This window comes from Megascapheus bottae, chromosome 14 (assembly GCF_031878675.1).
Source record: "Megascapheus bottae isolate mThoBot1 chromosome 14, mThoBot2.hap1, whole genome shotgun sequence".
Classification (NCBI taxonomy): Eukaryota; Metazoa; Chordata; class Mammalia; order Rodentia; family Geomyidae; genus Megascapheus; species Megascapheus bottae.
In genome coordinates this window covers 47,392,261-47,416,507 of record NC_143522.1, presented here as the reverse complement: position 1 = coordinate 47,416,507, position 24,247 = coordinate 47,392,261, and the positions used below count along the sequence as shown (strand labels likewise).

The window sequence follows — 24,247 nt, the reverse complement described above, 5'->3', positions numbered from 1 at the left end:
TTTCCACTAGTGCAATATAATTTCTTTGTAATGTCTTTTCTTCTGTTCAAAGACAAATCAGGTTTTTTTTAAAAAAAAGTTATTATAAAGGAGATGTTATTATATATTATGTTATATATATTATGTTATTATAAGGAGATGTTACCATTTCATAAGCGAGGTAATGGAGTACATTTCTTTTTGGACAATGATATCCTTCCTTTGCTCATTCTTGGTTTTTCCTTCTTGTCCCCACCCACAAGTTGAATCAACTCAGGTTTTATATAATAATTGCTAACATTCACTCAGCATTTCTTTGGGACAGTTTCAAAACTTGTACATACATGATTTCACCTGTTCATGACAGTTTTAAACCTGTACATACATGACCTTGCCTATTCTTCATAACAAACAACAAAGCAGGTTCTATTACATCCCTCTTTTTATAGACTATAAAATTAGGGCACAAAGTCCAGGTCACATAACCAATAAGGGTATAAAGTTGGATCTATTATTTATTTACATTAAAACTGACATCTGAAAAAACAAAAATAGAGTTTACATATTGTATTTAAAATTCATTTCAGTCAATACATTTTTGTTGAGTACTCGTGTGCAAAATACTAATTTAAACTGACATACTGGTTAATGTTACAAATATAAAGTCCTTTAAATATTATCAAAATAATCTTCCTTTTTATGGTCCACCAACAACAAAAAACCCACTACTTTCAAATTAGGTCTTTTCAATTTCCCAAGTCCTTCTTTAAAACAGAAGGGAAAAAATTCCAATAATGCTATTTTCATTGCATTCATGTCTTCAAAACTTACTGGAATACTTGAAAATTACCTGCTGCAAGCTAGACTCATGTAAAAACAAACCTTGACTTCACAGAGTTTACATTGATAAGTATACATCCATGTAATTGATTACAGTGTAAGTTATATGTGTGTATATGAAGAAAGAAAATGACGAGTACAAGGAGGAGTTCTTCATGGAAGGTGGTGAGCTGTCATGGATTCTGCTTCTCTTGATTTTCTGAGTAGGGCTTGCCTGAGGGCACTAATTTTCTCATCAAGGTCAGCCAGAGAATAGTTCTGCTATAAACAATAAGAACACAAATTGCTGAGTAAGACTCTGAAGTATCTTGATGTAGATAAAGTGCTAAATCAACTAACTATAAATATTTAAAATATTCAATACCATGGGAATGTGTTATTTTCTTCTTCATGAGACTAATTGTAAAGCTGAACAACTATGACCTGATGATGTATTTAAAGGCATAAAAATTAAAAGGCTTAAAAGTATTTCTTACTTTGTTTTTCTTACCTAGTGACAAAGTGCTCTTGAGCCTTTGGTACTTTGAAATAAGTGAAAGCTCTTAACCAAAACTTGAGTATTTTTAAAACCAATACTTAAAAACAAAAAATAACATTTTAAGATTAGCCTGCTTAAAATACCTTACAATCCTCTTCTGAGGGATCAAATGAAATCAATTATTAATATTGGAAAGGAAAACAAAAAAGACTATTCAATAAATTTACTTAAAAGATTTTATAATTAATAACATGCTAGTCTTAACAAATACAACAAAATATTCAAAAGTTTTCTCTAACTTTAAAGGTTCTGAGGGCTTGAACTCAAGAGCCAGCTCACTGTCGTTGAGCTGTTTTGCTCAAGGATAGTGCTCTAATTCTTCAGCTACAGCTCTACTTCTGGCATTTTTGGTGGTCAGAGATAAGTCTCATGGACTTTCCTCCTCCAGCTGGCTCTGAACTAAGAGCCTTAGATCTCAGCCTCCTGAGTAGTTAAGAATACAGGAATAAACCACCAGCACCCACCTTATTTATATGCTGCTAATTAAGTCTTCACCTTTGTGAAGAGGAGACTCCTAAACTACTTGAGACTGAAGTTACTCAAGCACTAATTATTTCTAAGCATTTTGCTGTTGATATATTCATCTATATTAAAAACAGGATAAAGATATTTGTATTTAGTTAACCCATCAGAGTCATTCTATTAGCCTTGTCTAATACTGTCTAATTTAACTTCCATTTTCTTTAGTCCTAAATCTTATCAAGCTACAGCCTAAGAGTGATTAGAGTACTTAACTTGTTGGTAATAATGCATAAAAGCCTATCAATCTACTACAGAAGTCAAAAAGAAGATGAAGCAAGTCAACTTACTTGAGGTGGCTGAACTTTTCTTCTTTTTCCAGGGAAGTTCTAGTTTAAAAGTAAAAAAGAAAAACAAAAGTGACCAATGCTTAAAAAAATATAAGCATCAAGTCCATTATAGACTACTGTACAAAAACATGGACAGACTTTAAGAATTACAACAGAAATAAAGCTCACAAACTTACCAACCATTATCTTCTACTAACGTATTTTTCTTATACTTTGAAAGTTTTCCACCAAAGATATATATATTTTTTTATTTGCCAGTCCTGGGCTTTGAGCTCAGGGCCTGAGCACTGTCCTTGGGCTTTTTCTCAAGGCTAGAAACTCAGCATCACTTCTGGATTTTTTCTATGTATGTGGTACCGTGGAATCGAACCTGGGTCTTCATGCATGCTAGACAAACACTCTACCACTAGGCCAAACTCCTGGCTCCTGAACTTAAGGCCAGAACTGGTAAAAAAAGAACAAAACCCCTAAACAAAAACCTAGGAACATTGCAGCAACATGTCTGGCATCCATTATATTCTAATTTGCCTGAGTGACTGTGGAAAGAAGTATTCATGGAAGTTTTTGATTTTTCCCAAACCTTTCAATTCCAGGATATATACTGAACAAGCAAAGCAGCAACAGCCAGAAGAAAATGGAATTTGGTAGACTAGGCCAAGAGATGGGAAGCACACACATACACATCCTCACTATCAAGTCATCACAAGAGGATATGCATTTTTTTTTTGACAGTCATGGACCTTGAACTCAGGGTCTGGCCACTGTCCTCTCAAGGCTAGAGCTCTACCACTTGAGCCACAGCACCATTTCTGCCTTTTATCTATGTATGTGGTACCGAGAAATTGAACCCAGGTCTTGGTGCATGCTAGGCAAGCACTCTACCACTGGGCTAACCTCCCCGCCTAATATGCATTTTTTTTTTTTTTAATCTACTGCTTCTGTGTGTTTGACTCAAGAGAATGCTGGTCCTATTCCCAAAGCCATGTCAATGACTGAAACGGGAATGGGTCCAATTCTGGCCAATGAGTAACACTTACTCATTGCAAGCCTACAGGGGTAGTACTAAGGAGTTTCTGAAGGAAAAAGCTTCCTTCTTTTGAGAAAATACTCAGAAACAGTTATTGTGGACACTGCTGTATGTGGCTAAGATGTCTGAAAGTGCTTGAAGCCATTTTGCCATCTGCCAGGGGAACAAACGGTGAACACTAGAGTATGAAGGAGAAAGACTTAGACATTAAATCAATTAACTAATTAAACCCTGAAGACTGCATTATCACTGAACTTTCTTCTCACAATTCACTGTGTAAGCCAGATTTTTTTTTTTTTGCCAGTCCTGGGCTTAAGCTCAGGGCCTGAGCACTGTCTTTGGATTTTCTCAAGGCTAGAGCTCTACCACTTGAGCCTCAGCACCACTTCCGGCTGTTTTTCTAAGTATGTGGTACCAAGGAATCGAACCTGGGTCTTCATGCATGCTAGGCAAGCACTCTACCACTAGGCCAAACTCCTGGCCCCTAAGCCAGATTTCTTTTGTTTTGCTTTTGCCTAGGGTGAAATGTTTTAGCTCAGGTTGACCTGGAACTTTTTATGTAGCCCAGACTGGCCTGAAACTTTGATTTTCCTGTCTCAGCTTCCAGTGTATTGAGCTTATACCCAGGGCTTATTCAATACGTTGTATGTGGGGTGGGAATGTGGTTCAGTGGCACAGCACTTGCTTAGCATGCAAGTGGGCCCTGGTTTGATCCCCAGCACAGAAATGAGGCCAGAGAGATCTTATAGTTGAAACTGACAACTATTGAGCCTTTGAAACCTTGACCTAATGAATTCTTTGTTACACTTCTCAGTTGCACAAGCTTTTCAACAGCAAATTAGTAAATGTATATTTTGACAAAGAAACTGAGTTAATTTTCCCATGAAGTCAGGCACTGGTAGCTACTCTTATAATACAAGCTACTCAGAAGGCTGAGATCAGAGGATGATAGTTTGAGGCCAGCCTGGGCAAGAGAAATCCATGAGACTTTTATATCCAATTAATCAGCAGAAAGTTGGAAGTGGAATTAATGCTTCAAGTGATAGAGTATCCTCCTTGTGAAAAAAAAAGCCATGAGAATAGAAAGCCCTAAATTCAAGCCCCAATATTAGTGTGCATATATGCACACATAAAAATTCTCAGAAGCATTTCTGATCATTCAGATTTATAATTACAACTTATTTTCTTTTGTGTCCAGTATGTAGATCTTATCAATAGTATAACAAATAGGAAACAACAAATTATTAAAAGTGAAATAATCAAAAGCAGATAAAAGTCTGTTCTTTCCTTTGCAAAGGACATAGATACCTAGCATGAGGCTTATGGGTAAGTATGGACTTAATGTTTAATCTTCCCATTTTTCAGTCTCCTACATATCCAAGGAGTGGCTTCTTACATATTTGATAAAAATATATTTCCCCTTATGGTCATTACAGTTTAACCAGGAGAATATCAGAAGAATAGCTTCTATATTATTAAGCAACCAAATTATGACTACCAAAAACCAGTGTGAAAAATCAAAACAAGGAGAATAAGGCTCTCAGTGGATTAATAACTCAAAAACATGATGAAACACCTACTCTTGCCTGGCACATTAGACTAACTTTAAAATTCCTTTAAGAGAACAACTAAATTAAACAAAGTTTGATATGTGAGAGGAAATACTTGGAGCACGGGGCACTAGCAAAGAACTGCCTGAGGTAATTGAAAATGATCTTTTCTCCCTCATTCTTTTGTATTGGCAGATAATTTACAACGATATTGATTATGTCTGTGTCCCAATGAAAAGATAATTATGCACATTCATCCAAAACCCAGTTACTGAAGTTCAAATCCCAGCACTGCCCCAAAAATGTGTAAATATACAAGTGTTATGAAGTGCTGTGCAAATATACTTGAAAAATACATTATGTCGTGTCATAATTTAAAACCAGTCTTTGGGAATATTCATAAAGATCTTATCTTTAAAATCTATTAAGTTGTATTCTTAAAAATTTAAAACATCTGAAAGGAGACATTATACTGACACACATGAAGTGAAATTCAGAAATAAGGACATACATAAGAAAAGATTAACACCTAAAAATAGGTAAGAAAAGTTGATAGATACTGATGACTGGATGTAGGAAGAAGTACTGAGTCAAACCCCAGTACTGTCAAATATTTTTAAAATATAATAAATAAGTAAGAAGTGAATAGCATTAGTCTTATCAAAAGTTTCTATCATCCATCCTTTTGTGAATATCTAACCAGTCCAGGTTAATTTTCTTTGTCTCTAATTTTATAGGCTTAGAAGTACAGAAGTATAGTCTATATTTTTAGTTCTTTCTGCTTCTGCAGACACCAAGGGTCAGGCTTCAGTGACAGTTACACTGTTGTTGTGGATAGAGGTTTTAACTGGTGTTCAACACAGCTTCTCAATTGTCTCGAGTAAGTCCTGTATCTCAAACAGCTTAACTCATTCTATTTTCATAAAATATCCCACCTCTAGATTTTTCTCAATACAATCAATGACAAAAACTAGACTTGGTTTTGATGTCTCTTCTTTCCAATATACTTGGTATCTCTCAAATTTTCTTTCCTACCTGAATCTATCTTTTCTATTCTTATTAATATCCTTAGTTCAGGATCTTACATCACATCTAAGCTAGTATAATACTTATACTTATCCTTATCCTTAGTTATCTCATATAGCAGTATTAGCTAAATCTTTCTAAATACTGTTTTTACATGTCAATTTTCTGTTGAAAGGTATTCAAAAAATCCCCATTTTCCCTGCTAGTAAAACTAATTTAAAGCTACTGGGCATTGCATTTATGGTACTCTACAATCTGGCAATTCTATTTCTTTAACAAAATATTCCATCCTATGCATAATAAATTAATAGTACATATATGTGTGCACCCACATGTGCGCACACACACACATTAGGTCTGAAGGTATGGTTCAAGTGTTAGGCAAGTGCACTGTTTTGAGTACAAACCCTGATATTGGGTACAGTCAAAAGAAAAAAATTAAAAAATAGTGATGACTCAATGTTTGGGTACCCAAGGTTATGGACATGGTCTTAGAGATATAAACATAACTACACAGACATAAAAATCTATGAGGGCTATATACTCTATAGTCATAATGTTGTATTACATAGATTAATATGTATCTATGACATACAAAAGACTCAGCTTAATTTTTTTATTAAAGAATTTATTAACATTGAGTTTTATACATTTCAAATGACAAGTTTAACAAACAAGTGTTCAAGAAGGGGCTCTCTATACACAATCACTAGCAGTTTTTAGAACTTAAAATTAGGCTAAGGGTTTGTATTTCATAGATACATATTAATGAAATAAAATATTGTGTCTATAGAGTCATAAGTTTTTATGTCTATATAGTTATGTTTATATTTCCGTTACCATTAGGTTAATTTTAATTATGTTCTAAAATCTATGTGCCAGTAATTGTATATAGATTCCCTTCTTGAATATTTGTTAAGCATGACATTTGAAAATGATATAAAAATTAATGTGTCTAAAATCTTATAAAAATAAACAATCACAAAGTTATAATATGGAAGATGACGTCTTCTGTTAAGTAAAGTCTGTGTACTTAAGGCTTCAGATTTAAAAGAGCAGGAATAAATGAAGAAGGGTCTTTCTGGAGACATCTGACACTACCACATTCTCTTTCAGTATCAATTCTGATACTAACAAGAATTAACATTAACAAGGTGTGAATCTGAACCAGAAAAATTACCAATTACCTTCCTAGGAGTACATAATCACTATTATTAAGAAGCTGTATAGAGAGAAATATTCAAAGAATAATCCTACAGGTAGAAGACCTTTGTAAGGTATAATGCTACCAATACATTTTCTAAAATTAAGCTAAAGAAAATGACTGGTTCATCCACATTTATCCAGCTACTTCACAGATGAATTTTGAAATTGAATAAATGCTACTGTTTTCTGAGTTTTTCCCCCCCATGTGCTAGCTATCTTCTCATTTAACCTCTTACTACTTGTTTTTCTAAAACTGGGACTTCAGAGCCTTAAGGCCACATACTTGCCCAGCAGGTGTTGTATCACTTAAGCCATGCCTCAGCAGCCCTTAGTACTTTCCTAAACCTCCTTTTGTAATTAAGAGCAATGAATCACTAAAACTCTTTGTATTCCTCTAGAAATAGTTCTTTTCTGTACCTCACTGTAATACCCAATCTACTAGTTAGGAAAGATTGCTACTCTAACAAAACTGAAACTTACATATACCTCCCAATGTATTTACTTATGAGTTTATGTTAAATCTAGCTTCCACATATAAAAGAAAAAATATATACTTTGTTTCTCTGGGACTGACTTAACTTCACTTAACATATAATTTTTCCAAGTCTTTCCATTTCTTTATAAATGGCAAAATATCATTCTAGTGGATGAGTAAATGCCACACTTTCTTGATTCATTTATCCATCGAGAGGGAGTCTGGATTGATTCCATACTTTGGCTATGGTGAAGGGACATCTCAAATAGTGTAATACCTTACAAAGTGAAAAATCAAAGTTCAATAAAGTTCACTAGAAAGCAAGTATCTGAAACAGATAGTGTGAGGTCAAGAGGGAAAGAGTAAGTGAATGAAAAGAGGAAAAATGCAGACAAGAATCCAATGAAGGAGTGGATAGGGGAGGGATGAGTGAGAATGTTGAAAGGATGACATTGATCAAGGCATATTGTATTCATAAACTGTTGTGTTAAATTGCAATTCCATTGTTCAACCACTTATAACAAGAAAATGGCTTATGGAGTTGTAGGAAATGTATAATAAAAAGCCTTGATTTCTAAAATTCATAAAGTTTTAAAATATTCAGAACTAGAATTTCTGTGTAGGGGGAGGAAAGAGCTGATGATCAAACAAAAGGCCCTGAGCATCTAGGTACAAGTACTCTAACAACAAACCACATCCCTAGCCCTTAGAATAAGAATTTTAAAGAAATAATAATAGTACACCCTTCTACATAGGATGTGCTGCTTTATTTTTTAGTTGTTAAAATAGCATTTCATATACACATAATTGAGTTACACGATGAAACACCTGAAAAAAACAATAGTACTTTACTTTTGAAAGACATTGATACTCACAATAGATTGAAAATATTCAGGAGAGATGCCTTCTAACTCAAGGATTTTATCTTCAAGTTTTTTAATTCTCTGATAAATGTCTCTTGGCACTGGGCCACCTACACACACACACACAAAAATTTAAAACACCAATGACTAATTTTCTTCTTCTTGTAATTTTTACTTGCAATACCATACAAAGCACTTATATGCAAACAAATGAGAAATATTTAATGTAAGGAGAAACAATGGAATATTTAGTTAGTAATTACACATGGTATAACATAAGACAAATTAATACATCCTCTTTCTAAATTCCATTTATACCTTGTATACTGCTAGTTTTGTGTTAAGTTCACTTTATAAGCTACTGAATAGTTTCTGTATACAAACCTTCATATACGTTTCTGATAGGCTATAGAACTTACAAGTAGAAAAATGCAGTAAGTGACAACTTAATGCACTGGTTGCAGTATGTCTATAATTTCTGTCAACATGCCATCTTTCCTTTTTTTTTTTTTTTTTAATCTTTGGTTGGTCTATGAAGTGTAAACTCAGGACCTGGGCACACTGTCCCTGAGCTCTTTTTGTTCCGTACTAGTGCTCTACTACTTTGAACCACAGTGCCACTTTTGGCTTTCTGGTGGTTAACTGAAGAATGAACTTTCCTGCACAGGCTGGCTTTGAATGCAATCCTTAGAACTCAGCCTCTTGAGTAGCTAGGATTATGAGCCACTGGTGCCTGGCTCATCTTTCCTTCTTTAAACTAGAAGAATACTAAAAAAGGGGATTTCTGATAATTCTGAATTAACAACATTTTAAGAAGGGGCAATGGTAAATTAAGATCACTCTAATTTCAAGTTCGGGGTTATATCTAGAATCTTTCCACTGTTACACAATCAGTGCAATCACTCCAATCCTGACTGCTCCCTGGATTACCACAAAGCTTGGATTGGTCTGTTTGTTTTTTATCAAAGGTATACATATTCAATTTGTTTAAATCCTTCAATTTTCATCTTACCATTTCACTCAAGTTAGAAACCAAAACTTTATTATAATTGTCTATAAATCTGTACACTGGCTTACAAGGTCCCACATTTTCCCTCTGGAGTTCCAGCCACATGATTCTTGTGTCCTGTAACTCAACAAAGCACCGTGATATCTTTTGCAATTGTGGTTCCATCTACCAAGTAAACCCAACTGTTAGTACGGCTAGTTTTAGGGTTTAGCTCAAAAGTTACCTTTACCTCTAAGGACTTCTCTGATATCCTTTAAGAAATACAAGTAACTACTACTTTCCCTTCCCAGCACTACCCATCCTCTTGATTTTCTGTGTATCTTTATCACCTAACACCTTGTTATTTGTCTCTATATTCTAAGTACCAGAACGAGAAACAGTTCTGTTTTGTTCTATGGGGCATAAGACTAAGAAGCATCAGTTCACAGACTACAATGCTTGTTACAGAGCAAGTACTCAATATTCACTCGCATAATGATTGTCTGACCATTATGCCATTAAAGAATATAAACTATTTCATCAATTTAAATTGTATTTTAAATTTTTACTGTTAAGTATAAAAACTCCAGGATTTTTTTTGAGAATGTATTCTTTACCTCAGGGACTTGATGTGCTCCTAAATAAGGTAGTATGAGTAGCTTCTTTTAACCTGTATCCTGATGTACCCTATACCTTTCAGAGCCAGTTCAAGTCACCGGCACTGCCTGGACTATTCACATGGATGATCATTGTGCCTCTATCATATGCTTCTTATCTGTCCTTTAAAATTCTACACCATTATTTATCTTTCTCCAACCTATAAAGTCTTTGAAGCCAGGGCCTATAAACACATCATCTCAGTGCTCCTTCCACTTAAAATAGTGCTTGGTACACAGTAAGCACCCAACAGGTATTTACCCAAAAGTTAATTCCCTGACTACCTAATTGGTTAATTCTTTTATACAGTTGCATCTGTAATCTATTTCGTTCTGAGGGAAATGGATGCTTAGTGCCAATGCCTTATGTATCTTAAAAACTTACTATTCTCTTACCTTCTACCCCCATGTAGCAAATATTAAAACTAGATTAGCTTTAAAGTATCCTGAACAGTATTTTGATCTCCTACAATTTGTTGTAGACACTATTTCCTCTTTTAGAATACCTGGCCCTTGGAAAATGCTTACTAACACTTCAAGGGCTCAAACATCTCTTCATGGAAACCTTAGCCTTTCCCAAGAGAATTAATTGCTAATTCTATTTCGCTCTATACTGTGTACATATCTGAAAGAGGAAACAATTACTCAATAAACATTTGGGTACCAGGGCTAGGAGCATAACCTAGTACTTGCGTAGCATGCATGAGGCCCTGGGTTTGATTCCCTGGAACCACATAGGTACTAAGTATAATGAACTGGATGAGACCTTACTAGCTAGCAGAGAACATGGACAATAATAACTGATTGAAAGGAAAGCAGGAAGTAGCAAGTGCTATGAAACCATATAAAAAAGGGATCCACACCAGTCTGGGTTTGACAAGGGAAGCATGGTCACAAAGAGGGTATCAAGATGAGCTGATGATGTAAAGCCCAAAGGTATGCCTGAAAATATGGGTGGAGAATCATGTTTATAATTATGACTTCCCCCAATCTCAATATCCCTTCCCTTCTCTTGGTGAAGTTGCTTTTATCTTTACCCACTTTTTTTTGAGCATACTATGTAACTTTTTATACCACTGTCTACCCCAAATAGAACTTCTATTCAGATGTAATCTTAGCATTTTAAGTAGTATAATACTGTTTGTGAAATAAATGCATAAATGCTAAATTTAGCATGCATGTAAAGGCCAATCTTGTGCAGAAACAAGATTGGATTTGAACTTTAAAAAAAAAAAAAGAAACTTGGCCACAGAGTAAAAATTGATATGTAAGAGATAGTTCAGGGGCAAACAGAGCAATTAATGTCCTTCCCTTAGTCTAAAGCTTCATCTATAACAGCCACTGGAGACATAAAGAAGTGGGCAGATATGGGATGCATTTCAAAGTCACAACTAATGTGACATGGTGACTAAATGGAGGAGACTCTGGCTTGACTGCTAGGTTAATATTTGGGCTGGGCCTCCAGTTATTACTTACACTCTTGGTAATGTTGCTTGAGTTCTCTAAACTTCATTTTACTTCTTCATACAATTGATAACTCAAAATAGTACTAATAAGAACTAAGTTGATATATACATAACACTTTCTTTTTTAAATTTTATTTTATTGTCAGAGTAATACATAGAAGGGTTAGTTACATTCATCAGGTAGTGGATAAATGACTTCTTGCACATTGATACCCTTTCTCATGTTTTATGCATAACATTTGTACAGTGACTGGGAGTTATCTTCAATAAATGTTAGCTCATTTTCCTATGACATATCTTTACTGCTTATTCTTATTGTGAGATCTTTAAGAAGTAGGGCCACATGTATCACCACTTCCTACCTACCAGAGGGTGATAAGAGTCAGAGGTGATCACAAGTTCTGAAATTGATCACAGGTAAAGACATCAGTTTTCAGCTGTGACTTCAATAAACAGAGGTTAACAGGATCTATTTGGAATGTGTTTCCTACTGATACCACTTTCTCAATTTTAGAAATGTGGTTAAAAAAATATGTGAAGAGAATTCCTGTGAGTTCCTTGAGATCAATAACAGTATATATATTTGAAAACTTTTTATTGGAAAGGTGAGGTTCAGAGGGATTACAGTTACATAAGTCAGGTGATGGGCACATTTCTGTTTGAAAAGTGTCACCTCCTACCTCATTTTCACCCAGATTTTCCCCTCACAAGAACCCTCCCTCACAAGTTGCATAGTTCTTTTCAACCCAGTTTTTAGTAAATAACACTGCTGAATTAGTTCTCCCTTTGTTCCACCATTTCTGTGCTTCCTCTTACTCTCCCCAAATCAGATAAACATACTAGAAGGCCAAAGATACCGGAATCAAAAACTGTGACAAGAGGAAAAATAGAAAGGAAACAAAAATAAACCCACAGAAAGTAAACTAAACAAAACCTTGTTTCCATTTCTTGGAGCTCATTTTGATACATATCATTTTATATAATCATAAGCAAATAGCTATTGAGCCCTTGTGATCCTTTCCTAAGAATATCCTCCTTTGGTCTCAATGTGTGAATATTTAGAGTCCTGTTTGGGTTTTTTTGTTGTTGTTTTTCTTTTTTTGCAGGTGGTAGGGCTTGGACTCTAGGCTTGGGTTCTGTCCCAGAGCTCTTCAGCTCAAGGCCCTACCCCTTCAGCCTCAGCTCCATTTTCAGTTTTCTAGTGGTTAAGAATCTCATGGTCTTTAGCGCCCAGGCTTGGCTTTGAACTATGATCCTCAGATCTCAGCCCTCCTGAGTAGCTAGGATTACAGGCATGAGCTACCACGTCCAGCTACAGTCCTGTTTTTTTTAATTTATCATGTCTAAGTATAATTTTTTGTTCATTGGGGTTGACTTACAGATTTATACATATTCTAATTTTTACAAATGAGGGAAACCATGCAAACTACGTTTCTTTGAAACTGGCTTACTTTGCTTATTTTTTTCATATGTGTACCAACCAGACATGATGGATGTTCAACAAAAATTTGGAGATCAAATGAATACGCATTTAACCACTTGTAAATGTGCATTATGGGGCTAGCATCCATATTGCTTCATTGCTTACCTGTCTGCAATCGCAAGTGAGCCTCAATATTCTGTAGTCGTTCTTCCACAGCCTGATTACCACAATCTCGAAATATGCTGGCAGGTTTATGACCTGCTCCTTGAATTCCTTCAGGTCTAGTCTGTGGTCCATATGTATTCACAACTCTAGAAACTAAGTTAAGAAACTTTAAGCTGGTATAAATTTACATTTCAAAAATAAGAACTGAATTTCTAACAGTACTTTATATTCTTTTCATGAAGAAGCCACAAACCCAAGGATGAGGAAAAGCAATATCTTTGTTTTGTTTGAAAAATAAATGAAATTTAAATGGTAAAGTTTTAACTTCTCTTTTGCTTATACTCCACAATAAACTTCTGCCAGTAACAAAGCTATTATGTGGTAGTTACTTACCCTTTACATGACTTTTAAATCCAGGGTAAGGGGTAAAAATGGCATCAGTTCTTGCACAACTATTTTCTAAGGAGAATTTAGATAAGTATTAGTTTAAATATATTCTTAATTACAAATGTGTGAAATTTTGACAAATTTCCAGTAATTCTATTACTCATGAGTATAATTTTAAATAATAGTAATAAAATTACCACCATATACAAAATAGAACTGAGTGAACTTTATTTTCTATAGCCAAGCATAGCCCCTATTATTTTAAATTCAAAGTTCAAATTTACATAAAAAATCCATTAACATTAAGTAGCATAATTTCATACCATTTTTAATGAAAGCCAGTATAGTTAAAAAACCTCTTGGGCCTTTGGGGAAAATAATTTAACTCTATCTCATCATCAGAAACAAAACTCATTTTCACTGCAAATCTTTTTACTAAAATATAATGCAAAATATTTTTGAAGTATCTACTTTTTAAAAAATCCAGGATTTTTGATGCTACTGATCAAGTTAGTAAATATCTAATAAAAAATAATTGCATAATTAACATATTTTAGTTTACAACACACAAAAAAGATTCTGAAATCTCAAATACAACCATACTTTGCCATTTAGGATTTCTGATATTAATTTAAAAAATTCCTAATAAAAAAATACCATATACTACTGCTGGGTGCCGATGGCTCATACTTATAATCTTAGCTACTTGGGAAACTGCGATCTACAGATCAAAATTCAAAGCCAACCAGGGCAGGAAAGTTCATGGACTCTTATCTCCAATTAGCCATGGAAAAGCTGAAAGTGAAGTTGTTGCTCAAGTGAGAGAGCACTAGTCTTGAACAAAGGAACTCAGGAACAGTGTACAGGCTTGAGTTCAAGCCTCAGGACTGGCACGCATGCAAAAAAAAGTCATAATTCTTCTCTTGCCCTTACAAAAAACGTAGTTTTAGCAATCACTTTTCTACGCTATAGTCAGTAGTTTATTCTTCCTAACTCTATTTTGGCACCTGTTATATATCCTCTATTTTTTCAACATCTACTTTTAATCACTGTTTTACTCTATAATGATTTTAACACTTACAGTTTACAAATATACATGATAACTTACAGTGTTTGCCTTCCCTTGCCTGGCTTAGTTCATAGTGTTTAAGTTTTATCCATGTACCAGTTGTGTTTAATGGGAATTCCTTAATGTGTGTTAAAAGCAGAAAAATATTAAACAATGTTTTAGGGTATTGGTTTCATTTGTATTACATTACACTCTTATTTTGTCTCTGAGATATTTATATTAACTAGTACTATTGGTTAATGGATGAATAGATGGCTCCAATTTTTCTATGTTCTGTAATCTATTTCAGTGATGTCATATGTAAATGTTAATCTAAATTTTTTTAAATGTAGTTTTAGGAAAGATATGTACTGAAAACTTGTTCTAAAATTTCACCAAGTAAAAAAGTACATTCTTTAGATGTCAAAATTGAATCAAGGGAGGAAATCACAAAAACATTATGATAATACTATATATTAACACAATTAAGTCATGTTAATATACATTATGCATTATAATTTGTAGCAATAAATATTAATGCTTGAAATAATACCATTTATTGGCAATAAATATCTAAAAAAATTCCTTTAACTATTTTGGAAAGGAATGAATAGTAAAAGAGATACTGAAGAAAATTCTTTTATTTAGAGAAGTTTCTTTTCTATAATTTTACTTTTTAAATATAGTCAAATTGAGAGCTCTTCTAAGGAACACCCTAACGCAACAGTAGCATTAAAGTATATTTCTTTTTATTTAAGTTTAACCAGTATAGTGGTACGTTAAATTGAATACATTCTAAATCTAGTCATCTTTTACATCTATAGATGAAATGGGGTCATCTTGTTTGGAGAATCTCAAAGTATACATAAAAGGTGGTGACTTCTCCATTCTTTTTCTACCCTTTCACTAGGTCAAGGGTTAAATAAGAAGCTACCATCCATTCCAAAACTATATTCCAAATACATATATTAACTGACCCATCAGTGAGAAATTCAGCATGGTGAACCTATGAGTGCTAGTCACTCTTCACAGAAAATCTTGCTAGCACTGTTTGGAGCCAGTGAGGGATTGAATAGGCCAAGGAATCCTGCTGGGCATTTCAATTCTTGTCAATTTCTATCCCCTGGTGGTTTATAATAATAGAGTTAGCAGGGAGAACTGAGGAATAACATTAGTAACACATGTGCTTGCTCTTTCAACAAACCCTTTTTCTGGAGCTGCTTGCAGTTGGGGTTTAGTACCTGGGATTTTGCTACTGTTGCACCTGTTCTGAAAAGCTAATGGGAAAACATACCAAATTTAGAGATACACATGTAAAAGTTAATGGGAAAAAAAATTTAGGGCTCAAACTGAGTTTGTATTATTTCATTAAAAGAATTAGTATCGTGTGATGAGTCACTTCTAGGTTCACCTGACAATTCTGTATTCAAAGTTAAGATAATTAGAGGCAATAACCAAAAAAGTTCATTCCAATATGAATCCTTCCCCTCCTTCAAGTGAAGGAGGAAAGGGGAATCTGATAAATAGCAAATGTAAACACAAAGAGAGAAAGGAAAAAAACATAAATCCCCATAGTCTTCATGACAAACTGGCTGTATTGTGATATAAAACATAGATCAGGAGTAGTGAATAAACTGCTCCCTCTTGAGGACTATTAACTTTACTAAATTCACTTTATATTAACATAATTTCACAAGTCCATTTTCAAGCCTGGAATCTATACTGCCCTGTACCTTCATAATAATGAGACTGAACAACCTTACATTTACTTGTGTAACCAAAATGAAAACCAGTTTTGTAATATAGTCTATTGCTAAACAGAAGGAAATTATACTACCTTAGTAATGGAACACCTGTGGAATAAACTGAATTGAGTTCTGAATCTCATTAAAAAAAGGGGGGGGTGGGAATAGAGCAACTGTAACAATTGCTTTAAAAATGCTATAAGAGCTGGGAACTGGTGGCACACAAGGACTACAGTTCAAAGCCAGCCTGGGCAAGAAACTCTGGGAGACCCGTATCTCCAGTTAACCCTGAAAAAACTTGAAAATGGAGCTGTGGCTTAAGTGGTGGAGTGCTATCCTTGATCAAAAAACAAAAACAAAAACAAAAAAACCTCAGGGGCAGTACCCAGGCCGAGTTCATGCCACAGGACCAGCACACAAATACATAAAAAATTGCTGTGAAAATTAACTGCTAAGTAGTTACCTTGGTTACAATCAATAACATTGCAAAATTCCCTGACGTTGTTTTCATTTATTTCAGCTTGTTTTCTTTCAATAAATGCAGATATCCTTCTGTCAATCTACAAGCAAAAAGTATGTTTTACTGATATTAACACAGTAGGACTTTTAGAAAATAATGACCCCCTCCTTTCCCTCACCCCACCAAAGGTCTTACTTCTGCTTTTCCAGCCTTTATTTGAACTACTTCTGGATCAAAATGGATCTGTGTCTTTTTCACATCTCCTAAATCACAATCTTTATGCTTTTCTTCCTCTTGTTGGTCGCCAATGGGAAATTTGGCATTTAGTTCATCCTTATCCCCAGTTTCTGTTTTTCCTATCTCTTCAACAGTAGCTGATTTCTCCTCTTTAATCAGTGGCTGAAGTTTTTCTAAGAAAGGCTGAAAAGAACACAATTGCATCTGCTGGGTTCAAACTACCAAAATTAATGATATACCTAATATATTTATATAAACTTCCACATGGTAAAAATTTTAATGTAATTATTAAATATAAAAACTGGCACACAAGGATATACATAAGTCTACTCATACACAAGTATCTGCTAATTTCTGCTACTGTGATCATTACCATGTTATAAATTTTGTTTATTTAAAAAAGAAAATATAAGGAAACTTAAAAATTTCTTTGAGAAAATAACTCTGTCAGTCATCTTTTATTTTGTGCCAAATCAAAGCTTTCAGCCTCTGGCACCAATGCCACTTAATTAACATCTCATTCAAATGCCTTCTTAGAACACTAAGGCTTAGTATTTTTCCTCCTTAACAGGAGAGCCACAGCTCTCACTCAGCAAAGCCCTGCATTATCGCTGTATCACTGGAGATTCTCTACTTGAAACTGCAGTTGCCTGAAGTGAATGAGAGAGCTTGGACATGAAATATATAGGTGTTATGATGAGTGAACACTCAGGCTTTTCCTGATATGGCAGGATATCTTCTTGGGTCATGAAATTAAATTTTACAAAAGAAAATGAAACATGAAAAAACAAAAACAAGAGCTAACAAGATCCACAGCTGACAACAGACAGATGCCTATCACCACACACTATACAGAGGCAACAAAAATACCCTGTTGTAGAATGTAAATCATATTATTCATTTTACTTCAGTTCCTCTCTCCCTCCTCCCAGGCCTCATTTCAATTCTATAGTTCTTTACTCTGCCCTTTTATAAACAGGGTTAACTATTCTTTTAATGTGAAACACTGTTAAATTTTCCCTGGAAGTCACTGAATGCAAGATTGAAAATTAATGTCTATTCCATTGGTCAAAACACACCAACACTTACGAATGTTCCAATTTTTTTCATACCTATAATTTAGCTTCCATTGTTAGCAGTACCAAATACTCGTCTGAATCTCTGTAAGACCTTTATCATAGTAAAGCCACTAGTCCAAACAGTTTCATTTTCTTTTGAAACTTCACATTTTATACTTTGATTAAAGATAAACTGCAACTTACATCAACTGTAGCTGCAGATGTTCAATTGCAACAATGTCATATACTGTTCAGTTATTGAACTGGAATATTAAAAATGTAACAGAACTCGTAATCAATATTGACTTCCAATATAAAATATGAATTATTTCAAACTATTAATATAGTGACTGGCTACTTACTAAAATGAAACATTAATGTCACAGAAATTACTTTCTTTTTAAAAACTATGCTGAAACTGTTTAATTGCAATAGACACTCCAGGATGTGTCATGCTGGGATAATGCCACTTCTTGAACCACTGAAAGCACTCCATGAGCCTCCAAACTCACCCAAGGCATGGAATCATTATCATAGCATGACACACACCTGCCGTGTCTTATTGCTTAATTATAACCCACCATCGATGGAACTGTATTGAATTTTCAGTACAAGTCTAGAATTGAATAAACCTGCATCCAGTCTCACTCGCATTAGTCTATTGAGTTATATTCTTGTAACTGTCCTGATTACTCCTAAAATTAACAGTTTTAGATTCAATCTAGGTCTAAGTAGCCTTTTATTAATAACAGTACTAATACAATGGTAAGATAGAACTGATGAATACTCATAATTTAATTACAATTAATTTCTACTTTCAATATTAAGTTAACATTTCTAACAAGAAAGTTACCTGTAAATGCAAAATGTGTTGCTCAAGCACACTAAAGAGCAATGTAGGTTGGAATGCTGAGAGGTTCTGGAGCTTGTTCCAATCGATTGTAATTTTCACCACATCATCTTTGAGGTTAAGCTTCAAAAGGGCAAACCAGCAACATCACAAAAATTACATGATTAAGCTGGGATTGTCACAAATATAAGGTTGTTTAGCAGTAACAAATGCCTATTTTGTCCAAGTTATCAAGTTTTTAATGATAAAATCTTCTACTTAATTATCATCTTAAAAGACTGAGAAGGTAGTTTCTATTTTTAAAAATGACATCGTATTTGAATTCTATTTTTACGTCTGTATAATGGGACCATCTTAGAGATTGGCCAATTCATGAAAGATAAAAAGATATTTCAGCATCTAAAAAATCATTTGGATGGGGTCCAAAATAAGCTTGCCTAATTCAGAATCCTATTACTTCCGACTCAAGGAATTAAACAAACTGTATAACTGTTTTTAAAAAGTTCTAATTTTTTCTTTGTTAAATATATTCACAAATAGAAACCTAAAATACATCATTATTCATTTTTTAATTTTATTGTTTCCAAATTCAACAAATTTTTAAGAGAACTTAAAAATCAAGACTATTCATAGACATAAAGAACCAGGGATAAAGGACAACAGGATTTTCTACTCAAAATAAAAATTAAACTATTACTTAAAGAAGTCTGAATCTGAAAAGTAACAGTGAAATAAATTGCTAGAAACTGGATAGGCTGTCCAGGCTTTGGGGTAAACAGTATTTTCTAGAAGTGTGGTGTTAGTCATTAAAAGTTCCTATTGGTTTGTAATTTATTAGAAGAAGATCATATCCAGAAAACTACTAAGAATCTCACTTAAAAATACAGAATCAATAAAAATGTTAGAGTGCTTCCCTTTGTAATCATTTGAGTAAAAGTGAACCCCTATAAACTTTTCTAGTGACATGTATTCTTTTGTGTATGTAGGGTAAAGGTATACTCTGTAATGGAATCAGTACATTATATTCTATTTTTCAGGAATACTTTGTTAAAAATTAGTTATACTTTCTATAAAACAAAAACATGTTACATGAGTGCAAATACAGACCTTATTGTAATGCTGAAACTAAAAGAAGAATCACTGCACATAAAATCAATTAGACTCCAGATTAACAATATTGTATAAATACTATGTGACAGAAGTTTACTTCCAGAGATCTGTTGGAAGCAGTCCAACAAACTCCATGTTCAACAGACATAAAGAAATTTTGTGTAGGCTTCATTGATAAAGCTAAGTTTCTATCAATTTGAGATTTCACATTAATGCATTAGCCTTAATGGGCATTACTGTAATGCCTATGTAACGTTGTTGGACAATTTTTGTGTGTCTAACTCATTATATTTTTACAGGCCTCCAAGAAATCCACAGTTACAGAACATTAATTAATATAGTTTGGGGGAAAAAGTAAACCTAAACCAAAGCAACACATCTCACTTTCCAGACAATGTAACTTACAGAAAATTAATCTTAATGCCTGGTTCACATTCTCATGCCAACTCAGTATAATTATATAAGCTTTAAAATGCAATCAAGGATATCTTATGTCTCAAGAAAACTACATGTCACAAAAAAATGATCTCAATATGCCCAATTATTCATCAAAAATTCCCTGTTAGTAATATGTACTGTATCCATTTTTATCCTGTGGATCTTGATGGGATAAAGTAATTACTCGGGAATCTATAAACTAAAAACACACTTGGAGTAGGAACATTAAATATGAAAACCCAAGGTAGTGATAAATCTTTAGCTCACTAAAACAGGGCCATTCAGTGGGCAGCAAGAAAGGTTAAAACTAGGAATTGCGATTTTAAGTAAAAAATATTTTTTGACATTCAATTTTATGTTTTCTACTGAAGAAAGCTAGTAATATAACATGTAGGATGAACTTAAGACATATTACAACACACATTTGAAAAATCCTTTAAACATCTTTTAATAGGAAATACTCCCAGAGGGAGTATATTTTGGCTTTCATTCTTAATATATCTCACAAATATTACCATAATACTAGCATTTAACTGATGAATCATTTTTAGCTCTCTGTTTTGAAAGTCATTTCACTGTGTCACTGAAAACTTACAAATGGTTAAAACAATTGACAAGTAACACAAGTAAAATTTAATCACTTTCCTAATTGAACTTTAAGAATGCCAGATTGCTTAATTTTTTTTACATCAGTTTTACATTTTTAGGGTGAAAAATACTTCAAAAAAAGCTTTACATCATTTCTCAATGTAATTTTTAAAGCCCTGTAAAGAATAAGTGAACTATTTTCCTTCCTAATATTACAATATTAATCAACTTGAAGGCTCAAATACCCATGCTGTAATAGTTTTCTTTTACCCCTACTTACTGATCTTGAAAGTGAAATATTAATGACAATCAAGTCTCTAAGACTTAAGGAAAAAAAAAACGTTCGCTCAGTCCTTGGTAAGAAACTAGAAGTTATTTTTTTGTTGTTAATCGCTTCATTTCACAAAACTGTACGTGCAACTTATAGTAAGTCACAACATACATGCAGAAGTAGTAAGAGATTTAAACCACCGAAGGCTTGTAAAGATAATTCTCACAAAGGAATTGGCACAAACGCTTGGCCGCATTCACTACCTTCACTAGTAGGGGGGCCCAAGAACAAAGTGAGAAACGGCTGACAAAAGATATATAAGAGAGTATTTTCAAAACAGACACACTTTTACTCATTTAAATTTTGCTTTGGACCTGTGATTTTTTTTTTTTTTTTTTGCAAGAGACTTATCGGCCCAAGGAGTTAATGCTTACATGACAGTTCTAATGCAAATCAGCACCGGCCAAGCATAACTCATCAACTTTAATTCCTTCGACTTTTCTCCCAGTCGGAGAGGGCAACAGAGGCACATTCGTGGCCAGGAAGGGAGTTGGGGGGGGGGGATGGAAATCAGCAAAACCACTCCAAAAAACGTCCCGAGGGCGCATTTCTAAACATTTCGGGCTGCCAAGACCCGCCAAGTTGGACAGGGGATAAACCGAAGGAAGGGAGGAGACTCCAGGCGCCGGATCCCGCCAAGTCCTCGGAGCAGCCCCGGCTCCCCCGCTCCTCTCGGAGCCAGGTTTCCCGGAGACCCCGCCGTCCGCGGCCGGACGCCGCGAGCCCGCCTCCCCCTCCTCCCCCTCCCCGGGCCCCGGCCCCGGTTTCGGCCTCCGCGCGGCGGGCGGCCCGCAGCCCGCCGCCCGCTCCGCCGCTCCCCGCCTCCCCGGCCTCCCGCCCCAGCCCTCCCCACCCCCTCCACCCCAGCCCAGGCCATCGGGGAGGAGGGGCCGACGGGTCCCCCGAAGCCCGGCCTTCCATTCACCTGTCCAGCCAGAGTGTGTAGGGAGCGGAAAATCTCGCAGAGCACCTCTTGGGAGCGATGAGGACTGTAGCTTCGTTCCAGGTCCCCGCCATGGCTGCTTGGAAAACTAAGCTCCGCGGCAGCAGCCATGACACTTTTCGCGGCCGCCCCCACAGCCGCGGCGGAGCGACGCTCGCTCCGCAGCGCAGCCCCGCCCTCCTCTGCTGGCGTCGCCGGGCGATGACGTCAAAGCCACCGCGTCCCCAGAGACGCACTCACTTCTCCCTCTCCCTCCTCCATCCCTCCCTCCCTCCCTCTCTCTAGCTCTCTCTGTCTGTCTCTCTTGTCTCTCTGTCTCTGTCTCTGTCTCTCTGTCTCTCTGTCTCTCTCTCTCTCTCTCTCACACACACACACACGTGATTGACAAGTACGAGCGCCAATCAGAAGCAAACTGTAGCGTTGCCGCGTGCAGAGCTGGCGGGGAAACTCCCCAGCCAGCAGGAGGCTGCGCCCTGTCCTTGCCAAGGTGTTTGTGGACCTGGTTTCTAGAGGGTTTAGGTCTCATTTTTACAAAACAATGGCATTAACGATTTCACATCTGCAAACTAGTTTTTATGCCAAGTTTTTTTCCCTTTTTTCCATATATTTTTTATTTTAATTAATAGAAAGTTTACATTATATTCACCAGATAGAAGATGCATTACTTCACATACATTGATTCCCTTTCTCATGTCTTGGTCCCCATTTCCCTCCCCCACCCCCACCCCTATCCAACTTCAAATAACCAAATACACACGTATATCAGATAAGGTGAAATACTGTAACAATATGAGATAACCAAGGGACAGAAAAAGAGACAAGAGATAACAGTACATTAAGGACAACAATCATTCGTCATATGGCTCTTGTTTCATATCCTGGAGGTCCTTTCATTTAGCCTCATACTGTATGACCTTTTGTATCAAGGTTTTATTCTATTGTAAATCTCTGCCAGGAGAGCCCACGGTTTCTACTGATTATGACAAATGAGGGAAACCATTGAGTCTATGTTCCTTTGAGTCTAGCTTACTTCATTTAATATGATTTTTTCTAAGTCTTTCCATTTCCTTACAAATGGGGCGATGTCATTCTTCCTGACAGCAGCATAGAATTCCATTGTGTACAAATACCACATCTTGTGGATCCACTCATCAACTGAGGGACATCTAGGTTGGTTCCATGTCTTTGCTATGGTAAATAGTGCTGCAATGAACATCGTTGTGCTAGTGGATTTAGTATGTCCTTGTTTCTGGACATTTGGGTAAATGCCAAGTAGTGGAATTGCTGGGTCATAGGGGAGCTCTATGTTTAGTCTTTTGAGGCACTGCCATACTCTTTCCATAGTGGTTGAATGAGTTTGCACTCCCACCAACAGTGTAGTAGTGATCCCTCCTGGTGACATCCCTGCCAGCCTCTGTTGTTATTAAATTTCTTGATAATGGCCATTCTAACTGAAGTGAGGTGGAATCTTAGAGAAGTTTTGAGTTTATGTCAAGTTTTTAAAGATACATTAGTATCTTTTTTGAAACTTTTTAAAAAAATTGTTAACACAAAGGTGATGTACTGAGGAGTTGCATTTACATAAATCAGATAAAGAGTATATTTCTTTTTGGACAATGTCACTTCGTCCCTTTTCCTCTCTCCTAGTTATTCCCTCCAGTCACCACCCACAAGTTGACAGTTCATTTTTTTAGATTTTTATTAACATTGACTTTTTACGATATATTTCAAATGTCAAGTTTAACAAATAAGTATTCAAGAATGGGATTGCTATATGCAATTGCTGACACATAAATTTAAGAACAAAATTAAAGCTGAGCGTATGTATGTCATAGATACATATAGATCTAATATAACATTTCCAAAGAGTATATATCCCATCATAGATTTTATGTCTATGTAGTTATATTTATATCTTCAAGATTGTCAGTGACCTTGAATACCCTAATATTGAGTCATAGCTCTATGTAGTTCATTTTAAACATGATGCATCAGTTTCTACGGGTGATAACTAGAGACACTCACTCCTAAAATTGTTTCC

General features: G+C 35.3%; 1 protein-coding gene across 3 annotated transcripts; it reads right to left on the bottom strand.

Annotated features, from left to right (window-relative positions):
- Positions 1–468: 468 nt before the first annotated feature.
- Mbip (MAP3K12 binding inhibitory protein 1) lies at positions 469–22,373 on the bottom strand. Of its 3 annotated transcripts, none has more exons than XM_090345146.1 (9): positions 22,189–22,373; positions 18,800–18,919; positions 16,847–17,071; positions 16,655–16,751; positions 13,405–13,470; positions 13,012–13,164; positions 8,326–8,423; positions 2,167–2,205; positions 469–1,077 (listed from the first exon to the last, which is right to left on the bottom strand). In XM_090345146.1, the coding sequence occupies exons 1-9, from the start codon at positions 22,315–22,317 to the stop codon at positions 973–975; spliced, it is 1,032 nt and encodes a 343-aa protein (XP_090201272.1). In that variant the 5' UTR covers positions 22,318–22,373; the 3' UTR covers positions 469–972. The 3 variants fall into 3 exon arrangements, with proteins under 3 accessions (XP_090201272.1, XP_090201271.1, XP_090201273.1); XM_090345145.1 differs by having other exon boundaries at positions 469–1,080; positions 22,189–22,371; XM_090345147.1 differs by lacking the exon at positions 18,800–18,919 and having other exon boundaries at positions 469–1,080; positions 22,189–22,372.
- Between the last annotated feature and the right edge of the window lie 1,874 nt (positions 22,374–24,247).

Excerpts from the sequence above, each read along its gene's own strand:
- Mbip (XM_090345145.1), bottom strand. The coding sequence starts at position 22,317 with ATGGCTGCTGCCGCGGAGCTTAGTTTTCCAAGCAGCCATGGCGGGGAC. Across the intron at positions 16,752-16,846 it reads TAAAGGCTGGAAAAGCAGAA|ATTGACAGAAGGATATCTGC; the intron begins GTAAGACCTTTG and ends TTTTGCTTGTAG. Across the intron at positions 2,206-8,325 it reads CTGAATATTTTCAATCTATT|AACTTCCCTGGAAAAAGAAG; the intron begins GTGAGTATCAAT and ends CTTTTAAACTAG.